The 15245-nt window shown below is 36.5% G+C and overlaps 1 protein-coding gene across 6 annotated transcripts in view; it reads left to right on the top strand.

Moving 5' to 3' along the window:
* The first annotated feature begins 1194 nt into the window (after positions 1-1194).
* The window catches only part of prom1b (prominin 1 b), a 22284-nt gene continuing 8233 nt past the window's right edge, over positions 1195-15245 (top strand). For 4 of the 6 annotated variants that reach the window (XR_006251305.1, XR_006251304.1, XM_043243653.1 and 1 more), the window contains exons 1-14: positions 1195-1758; positions 6458-6519; positions 6654-6680; positions 7021-7226; positions 10468-10588; positions 10775-10838; positions 10957-11046; positions 11751-11968; positions 13136-13210; positions 13312-13375; positions 13651-13659; positions 13772-13931; positions 14722-14874; positions 15021-15144. Coding sequence is in view for 4 of the 6 variants with exons in the window: in XM_043243653.1 (XP_043099588.1) it covers positions 1509-1758; positions 6458-6519; positions 6654-6680; positions 7021-7226; positions 10468-10588; positions 10775-10838; positions 10957-11046; positions 11751-11968; positions 13136-13210; positions 13312-13375; positions 13651-13659; positions 13772-13931; positions 14722-14874; positions 15021-15144 (1623 nt within the window). In the remaining 2 variants the exon portion in view is untranslated. The remainder of the gene's footprint in view (positions 1759-6457; positions 6520-6653; positions 6681-7020; positions 7227-10467; positions 10589-10774; positions 10839-10956; positions 11047-11750; positions 11969-13135; positions 13211-13311; positions 13376-13650; positions 13660-13771; positions 13932-14721; positions 14875-15020; positions 15145-15245) is intronic. The other 2 variants (XM_043243634.1, XM_043243662.1) reach the window with 1 other exon arrangement.

Raw genomic sequence — 15245 nt, 5'->3', positions numbered from 1 at the left:
GTGTATATGTATATATATATATATATATATATATATATATATATATATATATATATATATATATATATATATATATAGATATATAGATAGATAGATAGATAGATAGATATGCACACACACACAACTGCATCATACACTTTGAAACAGTATTTTTTTCATACTTTTCCTCTGATATGTTCGTGTTGATTTTGGTTGTGCTGACTGACACAATACAAACTGTGGGCTCTTTCTCTGTCTGTCTTTCTCTCACTCTCTGTCCCTGTTGGTATTCATGTCCATACACACACAGCCGCACACAGAGGCTTTTCAGCTGTTACAAATGTATCTGTGGGACAGACCATCAGCCTGTGTCTTGGCAGAGTCTGGACTTGCTGCTTTTATGTTCATTTGACTTTCTGACTGCTTGAAAAGAGAATATAGTGAGCGTTTTCGTAAAAAAACATGACCGATAAACTTTAAACTTTTAAGTTTAGTTAAAATTTCTATTGCTCTGAAGTCACGACCACGGTTAAATTATCATCATTCTTTGACTGTTGAGTCTGACGGCCACAATAAATTAAAATATTTTGTGAAATGAATATAAAATAGTAGAATTTCAGAAATGGAACAATGCCTTCATATCTGCTGAATTTATAGACAGGGAAGAATAAAGAATAAAGAAATATAATCTAAAATGAAAAAGAGTCTAACATAAAGATTTATAGCAGTTATATATATATATGATATGACGTTTAACATTAAATTAAGATTAAGATAAATGATGAAATTAAGAAATTATGACCAATCAATGCATAATCATAAATGCATGCTATATGCTTTTTACAGTGCGTTGTTTTAAATGAATAAAGCAGAAAATGCATAATAAAACAAGGGAAATTATGTAACCTTCACACAAATACATGTAAGTTGAAATCTGTTTAACTAAAGTAAAATATGCGATTTAATTAAAAAAACAGCCCCTTAAACTAAACAATGTACAAAGATAGAAGCATACTCAATTGGCTCATATATGTAGTTATTGATAGTTTTGTCCCTTTGGAATTGTGTGCATCGCGACAAATGCTCTAAGTTTTTCGTCTACTTTCCCAGAGCAAAGGAACGACATGCTTTGACTTGGCTTGACGTGATTTTCTTCTAAAGCCATCTCCAGTGCGCGCGCACTAAGACTGCACCAGACAACAGAAGAAGAGCGTAGCGGGAGGCGCAGGTCAAAACACTCAGCTCATCCTGAGCTCTCCAGAACCGAGGGATGTTTACCATGAAGCCATCACAAGGAGACGGGGAATAAACGCATCAGCCGGAATATATTTTTTCATTATTGATTTGTTTGCTTTTTTTTTATACGTTTAAGGTTATTTTTATTCTTTTTCCCCCCTAATTTGTATTTTTGATGTCGAGGACAAGAGAGCGTTCCAAACAAACACACTTTAACCTCACTTTATCTCTCCTGCACTTTTCGTTCCCTGCCGTTACACATCCAAATCACCCCGCGTAAAGGACCGGTGGACATGTGGTGGAAAGTGGGGCTCGTGCTGGTGATGTGCTCGGGTCTCACGAGCAGCGAAGCCCGGGAGGAGCGCCGGGATTCGTCTCCGCGCAACGCGATGCTCAGGGCGCCGGTGGAAACGCTGGACTTTGGCTTCGTGCCGTCCGTGGTGTACGAAACGCACGCGTACTATGAACCGGGTCCCATCGGCGTCCTTTTTCACATGGTCCACGCGTTTCTGTACGTGGTTCAACCCAACCCTTTCCCCAAAGGTGAGACGCGCACTGACGTTGAGAACGCGCGAAACTTTTCCACATTCTCGCGCGCGTATTTGTGGGTCAGTTTCACGTGGCAAACGTCCACATATTCTTACAGAAGTGTGTTTTAGACTTTAGGTAGATGAATATCGCAGGTGCCTGCTTTAGTGTTAGGTAAAGGACTTCTAGCTGCATCTTATGGCAAGCTGTTTTAACATTTATTTCCTAAACTTACCTATCTTAAGTTATACTTAAGTATTGAGTGGTATGTATTTGCTGTAGGCCCTACACCAAAAATAACTAGTGTAGAAAATTTTTTGGTCAGAAATAGCTAAGAAAATTCACAATTATTTGCAAAGAAACACAAGCAACACACTGATTTAAGCACTGCCTAAAAGCAGAAATAGTATTCGGAACGACAATTTTTTATTGTGTCCTAGTTACCCATGTTACATGTACTTATTATTATAATACCAAATATTCATGCATAATTACATGTAAGTAAATCTAAAAGCCAAACCCTAATCATAACCTATATAGTGAGTACATTAAGTCAGTACTTAAGTCTATATTTACACTGTAACAAGGACAATAATAGTATATTTTTGTAAAACATAGGTCTTCTCCAGAAGATTTATGGAGAAGGTGATATGAGACACTAATATACATCTAACTTGATGCCTTCAAGAAGCTGTGAATTTGTAACTAAAGGAACAGATGTTTGTTTCATATTTTATTTTAAGGTGTCCTTGTTACAGTGTAATTATGCATTTAAGTACCAAGTAGTGGAAATGAACTACATGTACTTACTGTATGGATAGGGTTATGAATTTATTGTTGTTACAGTAGGTACATGCAACGTGTAACGTGTCAGTGATGTTTGCTACTGTAGTAAGCACTAGTATCTAATAACATTATAGGCACATGCTGATAATGCTTGACATCACTATTTAATTCAAAAATCAATTTTACACATTTTTTGGTTGGTATACATTTTTTATTTAATATTATTATTTTGTCATTTGTTTACAATGCACACATACACAATATAGCATTTTCTTCTTGAATGGACCCGACTGCAATGATTAGTGGCACATTTTGTCAAGCCAGTCACAGTTAAGATAATTATGCCATGTTTTGATTTTGTAATTTTTGTTGTTTTGTAACAGGGCAGTAATCCTAATAATGATGGATATGCAATAACAGTGAAGCACAAATGTCTGATTTAAACATGTATAATGTTAAATAATGTGCACAAACTAACATAAAGTAATGCTAGGTAGATTTCGGTGATAAACGTTAAAACGGCTTGCCATAAATAAATGAATTGAAATAACAGTAACACTTTAACATTGGTTAACATGAACTAAGAATGAACAAAACTTATACAGCGTTTATTAATCTTTGTTAATGTTAATTTCAGCATTTACTAATGCATTACTAAAATCAAAATGATGCCATGTGATCCATTGTTATGGATGCAATCAAACATCCACTCATGATTCATTCACCATCTGCTTTCTCAACCTGTGGAAAGTATGAATGTGATGTAATGCAAATGCTAACTACACACTAGATAAGACTGCAGTGGTTTTAACAGTAGAGTAACAAAGTTCTGGAAAGTTCATTAATGTACAGATTTCCAGTTGTGAATCAAAACGTACAGTTTATTAGCTGAGGTCATGAGACTGGAATCACGTGCAATATACAATATACTATACAGCATACCAGCTTTTGCACAAAACCATTGAGGAAATTAATTAATCATATCTTTGCAAATATCATCGATAATAAAGTGTCTTGCACGTGCAAGGCATTTATTTATTTAATATGCATTTCAGAAGAAAATTACATTTTAACCTTCACTTTAAATGTCACTTTTAATTTAGAAGTTATTATTTGTGAAGTTTGTCATTACTTGCGAACATATTCCGGTGCCATACTATGGCATTTATATTTTAAACAATAAGTTGATATTTTGTCTATATTTTTTAACTTTATGGTGTGTGCCTAAATGAAGAAATGAAAAAAATGCAGCTACTCTAAAAAACATTCACTGCAAAAAAAAAAAACAATGTGACAACTAGCCCCGGCCTATTTAAGGTCAGGCTGTTGGCAGGTGGATTTCTTTGTGAGGTCAGCATGTTGAGCATAGAGGAGCACTTGTGTGTGTGTGTGTGTGTGTGTGTGTGTAAGTGTGTTTTCAGAGTAGAATAGGATTGCATGGTTAAGTCCCTGCTGCCTAACCAATTAGCCGATCTGCTCTATGAGTCACCTGCCCAATCAGGTAAGCTGATAATCTGAGTGCCATATGCTCCAAAGGTACACGCAATGCAGCGCTCCTGACAAATCATACGACCAAAAAAACGACGGTTTTGCAATATTTCTGACCCTAACCCACCATCTTAAATGACAAAATACCACAATATGAGAAAGGAGATGCCATTTTGAATCACAAAATGACAGACACACAACAAACACGAGCCACAAACAGATATTATTCCCTCTGCAATCTCTTTAGTACCGCTAAATCATTCTTTGCAGATTTGTAACTCCTGATCTTACAGAAAGGTACTTCTGATGTGGAGATGAGGCTGGATTACTGGATTAAACGGCATGTAACATACTCATTGTCCAGGTTAAAGGCCTATACAAAGCTATATTTCTCTATTTTGGGTCTGTCTGTAACTCTTTTTTTCAGATTAGTCACAGCTCGCAGATTTGAACACCGTTGGAGTGTGTTGTCTGTGAAGGAATAGATGGATTTGTGCATTATAGACATAATACAGCTTAATATCACAACATTCGTTCTGTCTAAGGTCTGGGCTTTAATCCGGGGACTCCCTTCGTCTCAGCCCAGATAAAGCTTAATATCACTGATCGCTGGATTTAAAAAAACCTGCACTGTAATTGAAGGACAGGAAGATCAACGCCAGATATGACCCAGTTCTGCTGGTATTGTCTGTGTGTGAAGTGTTGTTCTGTCTGTTCAGACAACGTGTCTTTATTTGTTGACATGTTATATAATATCGCGCTATGCTGCTTTCGAAGACTTCGTCCGCTCGGTGTGTTTGAGTGGCTTGTTGTTACTGTGTGAAAAGGAGGGAAGGAAGCGAGAGTGCGTGAATGGGGGTAAGGATTAAATAGGAGAGGAATGGGGTTGGTAGAAGAAGGGAGAAAAAGGGGAAAGAAAGCATTAAGGGAGAGGGACCACTTAACTGCCCAACAGCAAGACCAGTGTAAGAGGATTAACCATATGCCATTATAACCAATGATACCCTTTCCTGTTCACACAGGATTTTTCTTGTTCTCTCTCTTTCTCTTACACAAATGCACAGTTTGAGAGTTGCCATATCTCACACACGTATTTAAACACTCTAAAACGTTTAACTCATTTTCATGTCAACGCCTGTACAATATACCGAGTCACCATGTCACGGTCGCATTTTGTATTAATTTCTAAAAACATCACACTGGTTCTATATTTTTAGTATCTATAGTTAGCGCTATAATTAGTGTTGTGCAACGCAGTCTTGGCCATGGCGTTATATTTTGGATCATGTTCTGTTGTTATCCTTGCGAGGTGTCATGCCAGAAAAAAATACCTGCTAAATTTAGTACAAGCGTAAAGGAGCTTATCCTTTTATGTAAAGGTGTTTTAGGGTTAAGTGTTTGTTTATGTTCAGGTGCGTGAGCATTACAGTTCTCAGTTCACCTCTGCAGTACACAGACCGGCCGCCAGGGAAGAGACAGAGACCTTTCACAGGGAACACTAACAACTTATATTCAATCGTTATATCACTACGTGCATGTCTTTGTGTGCAATATGTGTGTACATATATGTGCAAAAATGAATATCATGCATTGTACAGAGGACAAAATGTCTGCCAAACTCTGAACATCACCTTTATTGTAGAAAATGTTTTTTTTTTTCATTAAAAATATTATTTAGTCTCGAACCCATCTTATGGGACATTATGTAATATAATTACAAATTTGATCTTTAATTGTTTGATTAAACCAGTGAAGTCTTAAACCTATAAAAATGTTTCCACTACTGCCATTAGTAACACACTTAGAGGTGAGGTGTATAAATGCATTAAGGCTATGTTTAGTTCAGATGAGGTAAAACGTGGTGGATGAGACCGTGCTTATTAGTGTAAGTATCTTCTAGCTTTCAAACCAGGTTTCAGTTTCCAGTTCAGATGTAATATATATATATAAAGCGGTCCCATTTTTCAAGGTCTACTCAGTTTTTATACATTTTATTTATTTTTTGTAGTAGACATCATTGATATTTAATGGATATTGAGAGTGTATAGAAGACCAACGTTAGTTTAGTTAGTGATTCACCTAAAACATGAGCATGAATATCGCTTATATATTACATAGAAATATAGGTTGAGCAGATGGTTTGTAACAAATGCTAACATACTGTAGCAATAGCATTAGCAGCGACAAGAAGACTGATGTCATGTCCACTGCACTGTTAACATAGATCTGAACAGACACCGGCAGTGATTCACACAGGTCTGTGATTAACTTGAATCTGTCCTTTAAGCATAACGGTGCATGACCCACTGCCGGTAACTGTTGATCAAATCTAAGAGAAGGCGTATACTGCTGTAGCCCTTACACTCAAACAATAATGGCCATCGTACAGCCTAAGAGAAATCGTTTTGTGAGCTAATCTGGTAAAACTTTTCTGTTACAGATCTAATTGTCAAAATGGTCCAGCAGAACATGGGAGGAATCAAAAAAGAAGATTACAAAAAGGTGCGCGCATGTGTTTGTTTGTGTCATAATATGATTGTATTGTATGAAATCACATGCTCCAGTCACAGTTTTTTTTCTCTCTTTATCTTTGGCACGCGCACTACTGATGTCTCTTCAACTCCACGCTAATGCAGCCAGAGAATGTTGTATTATTACTTCAGGTATTGTTTAAAAATGAGAGCTTAAATGAGACGGTTTATGCCTGTTACATGCTCACATGTTTTCATTCCTGCCTTCGTATTTTATTTATTTAATCCAACATTTAAAGTAAAAGTATAAAAAAGTACTTTTATTATTCTTCATGTTTTGGTGGAAACGATCTCATGTACCATAGTTATCAAAGTCACTGATATTCATAACTAAACATATAATGTGTCATTTGTATTTGGCCCATACATAAATTCCATGCTAGAACATTTGCTATCTTCATTCTTTGATTTTTATTGACAAATAATAATACGCAAGATTAATTGTGATGAAATGTTCTCCACTCTTCTCCAGGCTATCTACTATGAGCTCGGCTTCATAGTCCTGACAGTGCTGGGGGTGATATTTGTGCTGTTAATGCCGATAGTGGGCCTGTGTTTCTGTGTGTGCCGCTGCTGTGAGAACTGTGGGGGTGAGATGCATCAGAGACAGAAGAAGAACGGCGACTGCCTTCGAGGCTTCTACATGGCCACACTCATCGCTACCTCTGTCTTCCTCGCGTGAGTCTTCCACAGTTTATGCATGAAAGTCAACTGTAGTAACTTATGTAATATTGTAACTGTAACTTATATAATGTTGTATATAAGTAATATATGATCTATTATATATATATATGTGTGTGTGTGTGTGTGTGTGTGTGTGTGTGTGTGTGTGTATTCAAATATGCACATATACAGTATATTTTCTGAACGTATTTACATGCATTTACATATATGTTTAGATTTAAACTATGTATATTATTTATATATATATATATATATATATATATATATATATATATATATACATATATATATATATATAACATATTCTTCTTAATTATATACATGCATGCATGTGAATTTATATATAGCTTACATAATAAACGTACACACATATATATATATAACTAATATATAACTACATTTTTGGATGCAATCAATCATCAAGCACTAATAATTTTTATATGAATGAGTGGAAGATCCCCCGTACAGCAATCCCCTGCTTGTTTACTATAGATAGAAAATAGATAGAAAATACATGTGCATTAGCTAGACAAGCCTGAATAATTTGGAAACACATTTTGTCAGATTTTATACCTAAAATTAAATGTTATTTTTAAATTATTTTTAAGCAACACATACTATCTAACAAAGTAATCATGGATCATACACACATAATGACTAGTAAAGAAAACTTCAAAGGATTGCAGAAAATATGCACATTAGTAAATAAACGTGTCGCTGTGTGTAGGCCAGTTTGCGTGCAACAACATTGAGTCTAGTTAAAGTACATTAGACTTATGTAGGTCTAGAAATAGAATAGAGGTCAGGTACACTGAACCACCACTGCCCTCTCTCTCTCGTGAGATAAACACAGGCTGTGCTGCTCCACACTAATCTAGCCTAGTCCAGGGTAGTTACGGGGTCTGTGTGTGTGTGTGTGTGTGTGTGTCTGTGTGTGTGGTTGTGCAACTGCGTTTTCTGTTTTCTGTCACATTTGGATGATTATTAATTGTTAACTGATACTGACGTTTTAGGAGATAAGAGATAATGATTGGAATAAATAAGAGACGTTTTGCGCACATAGTCTTTCGGTTGTGCGCACCATTGCTAGAGAGTGTAATGAACACACCTGCAGCGGTCTAGAATGACACACACACAGACACATTCACACATGTGACATTGATAGCCCTGAGTCTATCCAGAGAGAAAGTCCCCTCTTTATTTCTGTACCCCATCCCCCTCTTTCTTTTTGCCTCTCTTTTTCTTTTCTGTTTTCCTTCTGTGACAGTGCTGACAGCAGTTGCTTGGGTCACAATGAGCGTTTGTGAGACTGTACTGTGTGTGTGTGTGTGTGTGTGTGTGTGTGTGTGTGTGTGTGTCTTGATGGACTTTCAATGACTCACTGAGAGGTTTGCAGTAATTGTGCAGGACGAGGCCTGGGAGCAGAGAACATGACTGTGCAAATCTGCTCTGTTTCTTTCTTCACTCTTTTCTTTCTCGCTCGCTCTATGGTATCCTTTGTTGAATCACATTTCCCTTTTATTAAATCTTGAGAGGGAGAGAGATGAGAGAGAAAGAAATAGTGAGAGATACAGTGAAAGAGGAAACAGGAGAGTGGGGAATGGAGAAGGAGGTTTGTCTGGCAATAATCTGTAATCAGACGCCACAAATTTAATATGTATCTGCAGCACTCAATTAGTAAAGAGTTATCTCTAGTTTGTGGCTATGTGAACACCACTGTATGTGTGTGTGTGTGTATGTGTGTGTGCACGCATTTACTGATTCCCCCAACTTTGAGTTCAGTGTGACATATATTTAATGCATGATAACATATAATGAATATATTTTCTACATTAAAAGGTTTAAGGTTGATAAATAGTTTTAATGTTTTTGAAAGACACCAAGACATGTTTAACAATTCTTTGAAGAATATATATATATATAGACATACACATACACACACACAGACATTTACATTTTATTATATTTGTAAGTTATTTTAATCAAAATTTCTGTAATGTATGTGTATATTTTATATGATTATATTGCTAAGACCTTCATTTGGACAACAATATTTAGAATATTTTTTGCACCTTCAGATTCCAGATTTTCAAATATTTGTATCTCAAACAAACACTGTCCGATCCTAACAAACCATACAACAATCTCGATTTAAAAAACTTTTTTTGGGGCCGCGGTCAGATATTTATATGATACTGATGAACAGTACCTTGCGGTGCTGCTCTGTTTCCAGGGAGGTCTATAATATTTAGAGAAGGCTTTCCCCTTAACAGCTGCTTTTTGTATATTGCGGAGCCTTGTATCTGAAATTGATGGTATCTGACATCTCTGATCCAGGCTTTGTTGTACCAGTCACCTGAGCTGTAAATGTCAACCAACCACCTCTGCAAATATGTCTGCTTTTTTAGATACAAAGTATGCAAAATGTCATATGCCAAATTAATAGGGTGTCCAATATCAGTATTCATGATCTAGCAGCTCATCTTGGAAGTGTGCAGCCAGTGGTTACTTTGCTGTCCCATAGGGTCATAGGGGCTACAAAGCTTTCAGAGTTGGAGGTGATTTTTAAATGTAATGCTGATTAGCAAAAAGTATTATCTGATGATAAAAATGCTATCCCTAGTAAAAAAAACAAATAAAACAAAACAAAAGAAACACAATTGAAAAACCATCACAGAAATGGTTTCCATTACTTATCAACTGTTTCCTACAAAACCATTTAAAAACCCTTTTTTAGTGTGTTTAAGCACTTTTCCAATAGGATTTAATAGAATCCATCACATACCAGTAGACACCATTATTCTTTCCATTAAAACCAATACGATTCCCAATATAACCAATAAATCCATTACATTTTCTATTGTGTTTTGGGCAGGGTTCTATTGTTTTTTTTCAGCAGTTTTCAGATGGTAGTTTCTACCAGGGTCTTAACAAACGGGCTCTTCTTAACACAACAGTACCACACTGTGGCCCTCTGTTATTACTGCATGTAACTGACAGCAATATACAAAGGCGGCATATCTGAATTATAAATATACTCAAATCACAAACATCCTCCCTGAGAGTGTGTAGTGTTTAGAGAGTGTGCATTAAATTTGATTTGCAATAATGCACTAAGTTATTAGTGATGGATAAGGCTTTCTCATGACAAAATCTACAATTTCAGAAGGTCATAACAATACTTGTAAGCGCATTATTTCACGCACTTCTTGTCTGTTTGTTGCTTTGTTGACAGCGTTGGAGTAACGGTTGCCTACACAGCGAACCAGAACATCACAAATCAGATCAAGAGCACCAGACGCTTCGTCAGCACTAACATAAGAGACCTGAAATCTTTTGCCAACTACACACCAGCGGTAAGTCGTAAACGGGTTCAGATGCTGAAGTGGTAAAATGTGTAAAACAAGCTATTACATGGATTGTTGTTGTTAGCCGAAATGCTAATCACATCAGCTAAGAATTCAGCTCTGCAGATGCTGTGCGGGCCTAATCATAATACACGCATGCACAATCTGTTTGTCTTTGTTCTTCTTATTTTTTAGCAAATAGACTACCTCTCTGCGCAGTACACAACAGCCAAGAACAAAGTATTATCAGACTTAGACAGTAAGTGTTCTGTCTTTCTTCCTCTGTCGCAGCACGCACCGCACACTTCTGAGCATCGTTGTACTCGTTGGAGCTGTGTTTACTAATTTGTTCATCCGTTATCATTGTGATTTATCAGATATTGGGACTCTGCTGGGAGGACAGATTCATAATCAGCTGGAGAGAGAAGTGGTGCCTGCTTTAGACAATGCTCTTCGCATGACAGCAGGTGCAAAACCAGTCAAATACACACACTCCTCCAAACTGCTCTCACTTTTTAACATGGCATTTCAGCGCGGTCCTAAATAACCGGAATAAAAAAAATAGTAATTTCATTTAACGTTTTGAGACATCGGTACTGGATTACATTTCTTTTTTATTTCAGAAGCAATTTGACGTTAATTAGTTACAATAGCTGTTTTAATCTAATAAAACTAAAATTAAGCTGCACTGACAAACCTTAAATGTCGTACCCTAACTGTTCACCTTTGCATATTTTATCTCCTGCTCACTTGTGCACAAAAACAATCCAACAATACCTAATATAAGGATATTATAAAGACACAGTACTTATATATAAAAGTAAAATAGAATACTTATTTTAAAAAAAGTCTCACTGAACCCATGACCTTGATGTTGCTGCTGCCATACACCACGAAACGCATTCACAGTAATATTTTTTTCTGTTCATTTGTCCCTTTCTGTTTCTGTTGCTTGTGATTTTGGATAAAAGTTAAAGTGGAGGGTGCTATTAAAGGTAAAAGTCAGTGGTTTCACTCACATGTTTTGTGTACGTAGAAATTGTGGTTGTTGTGCATCCTGTTGTTGTTTTAGGTATTGTATCTTTATGCATTGCTGGCCACGGTTCATTCATGATTTGCATGTGAGTGTGTGTTGTAATTGAGGTGTTATGTGTGTGTGTGTGTGCTGCAGCCATGCGGGAGACCAAAGAGGCGTTAGAGAGTGTGACCACATCGCTGGAGATCCTGCAGGAAGGGACAGGCAGACTCCAGAACTCTCTTCAGACTGAACGCGCGTCTCTCTCAAACACACTCAACGACCCGGCCTGCTCTAATGGAGATGTAACACACACCTGCAACACCATCCGTGGAACACTCAGCCAGCTCGCTCTCAACGCTAACTTTCATGGGGTAACACACACACAGCCCATATATACTGTACATGTGTGTTCATGTGTGTATAGGAAACTGTCAATTATTAGACTGTACTTTAAGGTGAAATATTTCTTGTTATTCTCAGTTTTATGTGCAGCGACAAAATTCTTACAGTAGGTAGATTTTGGAAAAATATTTACAATGCATTTACTAATATTAGGTTATGTCGATTTCAGCATTTACTAGCACATTATTAAATTATCTGCGATTATTTAATGAACCAGAGCTGAAATTAATTAATAATGAACCTCACAATAATGAATGATTTATTTTTATTAACTAACAGTAACAAACATACATAATACATTTTAAGTTTTAAAAACAATTATTCTTCCTTGCTGGATTAATACTGTAAAGTATTAACCATCTTAACTTCTATCCCTAAATATGAATTTTAATTTCAAGTATGAACAACAACATTCCCCATGGACAAAATCAAGTCAACTTTTTTTTTGATAAAGGAGTCATATGAGAAAATGCAGATGTCATAACTTAAATGACATTAGCCAATCAAAACAGTGGCTGAATGCTAACCAGCCTTAAAGGACCCGCCCCTTTAAAAAAGCCATTTCAATTAGACCCGGAGTTAACATCTGGTCTGAGTTTATTTATCGGTTTGGTTAGTGTCTCCAGCTACAAACGCAGCTAATGATGATGAATGAATTTGGTCTCAGGTTATTGTGCTGTGAGATGTGTTTCCCAGACATTTATTTATTTGTTGCGACCTGCCAAAATATCAAAACTGACCGATTTTCCAAAAGGCTTTGTTGAATTAACATGAGCGTGTAATGCACGTTTAAAAATAAAAAACCGTGGCATGGGTGTCTTTTACTTTATTGTTTTTTGAAGGAAGACTATCTTTAGAAGATGTCATTATTATTTGTTTAATCCCGCATGTAGGAAAGCATTTGTAAGCTCAAAGCTGCTTTGTCTAAAGCTGGCAGAGAAAGAATTTGCTTTTTTAATGAATCCATCTGATTTACGCAGCAAACATACTTTTTGTTATCAAAAATGATCTACTCTAGAAGGACTTAGCTGCTGTTATTGATTCGATAGGGATGTGTGTTGGAAGCATGCATGGGAGCATTTGACTGGACAAAAATCTGTGTGGTTTAATTGTAACTTCTATGTGTCGTCCAATAGTTGCCTGATGTCGAGGCACCTTTGGCCAATCTGGATGCTGTGCTTAAAACAGACCTCAGCAACATTGTACAGAAGGTCAGATGGGTCTATTTTTATCATGCACCAGCTATAATGTACATCCTGTAATGTACTGTGACAGTTTTTTCACCTCATTTTCTTTTTGCTTATCTCTTTAGGGCTACTCTTCTTTTAATGACACCCCAAGGTTGGTCAGTGAACAGACGAAAGGAATTGTGTCAGGTGAGGGAGTTCTTTTTATTCATTTCTTTAGCACTCCGATGTGCTGCTTCGCTGCCTACAAAGGGAATATTGCCTATGATGCCTAAATGTGCTGCCTTCATAAACCCACTGCAACAGAACATCTATTGGTATTAGGCCTATAGCTTTCTCCATGCTAACCTCATTTGTTGTCTGTGACTAAAGAAAACACGCAAAACACTTAATATTATTCTGCTGTTGTTTTATATCTGTCCTCGTGCATGCGGGAACTCATCTGTATCTTTTTAAAAATGAAGCTTTACCCAGTAAGTTTTCCTCAACTACAATATTAATCCTCACAGAGTTTTAGTGCCAGATGAGAAGATCCCTCCATATTCACAAACACATATTCACTTTGTCTTTTTTCGTCTGTTAAAGAAGTAAAAGGGCTGCTGGATAAGTCCGGTGTGGAGATAATTGGTTTCACAAAGATGTTCCCAGTAGAACCAGCGCTTGAGAACTTCACAAAGTTCCTGACGGAGAGCCAGAAGAACATTGAAGCGTACTATCCACAGATCGACCAGCTGGACTTCTACAGGTACTTCTGTAAACTCTATTCCTAGGGTGTTATTCACTAGAGTGACAACCATATATATGCTTCCAGAAAATACTACTAGCGACAAGCACATTAACATTAATGCTAATATTGTGTGTAGAAGCAAACAACTAGGCTGCATTTCCTAAAAAGTATTGTAGTGCTTGTTGATTGCAGCACTATTGGTTTTAATGGGTTTATGATGTACTTAAACTTACAATGCTTTTCAGAAAGGCTGCCCTGGTTATTAATTACATATTTCTTAATTTATTATATAAAAAATGACATGCCGTTCAAAAGGTTTTTGATAAATTGTGCCATGCTCTCCCATTCATTTGATCAAAAACACAGTAAAAAATATTGTTAAGAATGATAATATTCAAATATTATAATATGCCTGAATTATGCTTATAAGCTTAATTAATATTACGGAATAGGTGTTTGCAAATGTTTGCTTTTGAGACGTGTTTGTGATATTCTGAATGCAGTTTCATTATGCAAGAGTTGTGAGACATTTTGCGTGTGCAATTTTTGAATTTGCAGGTAAAGTTTTGAAAAAATGGGGCAAATTTTTGATGTAAGAAGCTGATTTTCTTTTTGTTTTCAGGACATTTTTATGATTTTGTAACATTATAAATATCTGTAATGTCAATTTCGATCAACTGAATGCATCCTTGCTAAATAAAATTATTAATTTCTGTAAAAAAAAGAAAACAAATTCAATATTTATAGGCCGCTGCAGTGTATGCTGTCACTTTCGCTCACGTCTTCATTTCTGTGTTTGTGCCTTTAGATGGATAGGGTGTGTGGTGATTTGCTGTATGGTTGTGTTGGTTCTGACCTTTAACTTCCTGGGTCTGCTGTGTGGATCATGTGGCTATGATAAAAACGCCACCCCCACAACACGTGGCTGTCTGTCAAACACCGGTGGAAACCTGCTCATGGCGTGAGTTACAATGAAAACACCAAAACAACGTATACTGTATACAACAACACACTAACTTGCCAGAAACTGGCTTATAAAAATACAAATGTGATGATAAAGTTAGATATTAACATTCTTTTGCTTTTTTTGATTTTCTTATTGGTCAGTTCTGTTGGCTTCAGCTTCATTTTCTCCTGGGTGCTCATGGGAGTGGTCGTCACCACATTTGTTGTTGGCGGAAACGTAGAGAAGCTTGTGTGTGAGCCGCTGGCTAACAGACAGATTTTTAAGGTACTGGTTCACTACTCTATAATAAGAAACAATTTTGATTTGGTGTTTAATATTAGATAACAGCTTATATTTACACACACACACATACAATAGATAAACAA

The sequence above is a fragment of the Puntigrus tetrazona genome, chromosome 1, assembly GCF_018831695.1.
Source record: "Puntigrus tetrazona isolate hp1 chromosome 1, ASM1883169v1, whole genome shotgun sequence".
Classification (NCBI taxonomy): Eukaryota; Metazoa; Chordata; class Actinopteri; order Cypriniformes; family Cyprinidae; genus Puntigrus; species Puntigrus tetrazona.
Note: the sequence above shows the minus strand (reverse complement) of the source record. Positions and strands in the feature narration are given on the sequence as shown.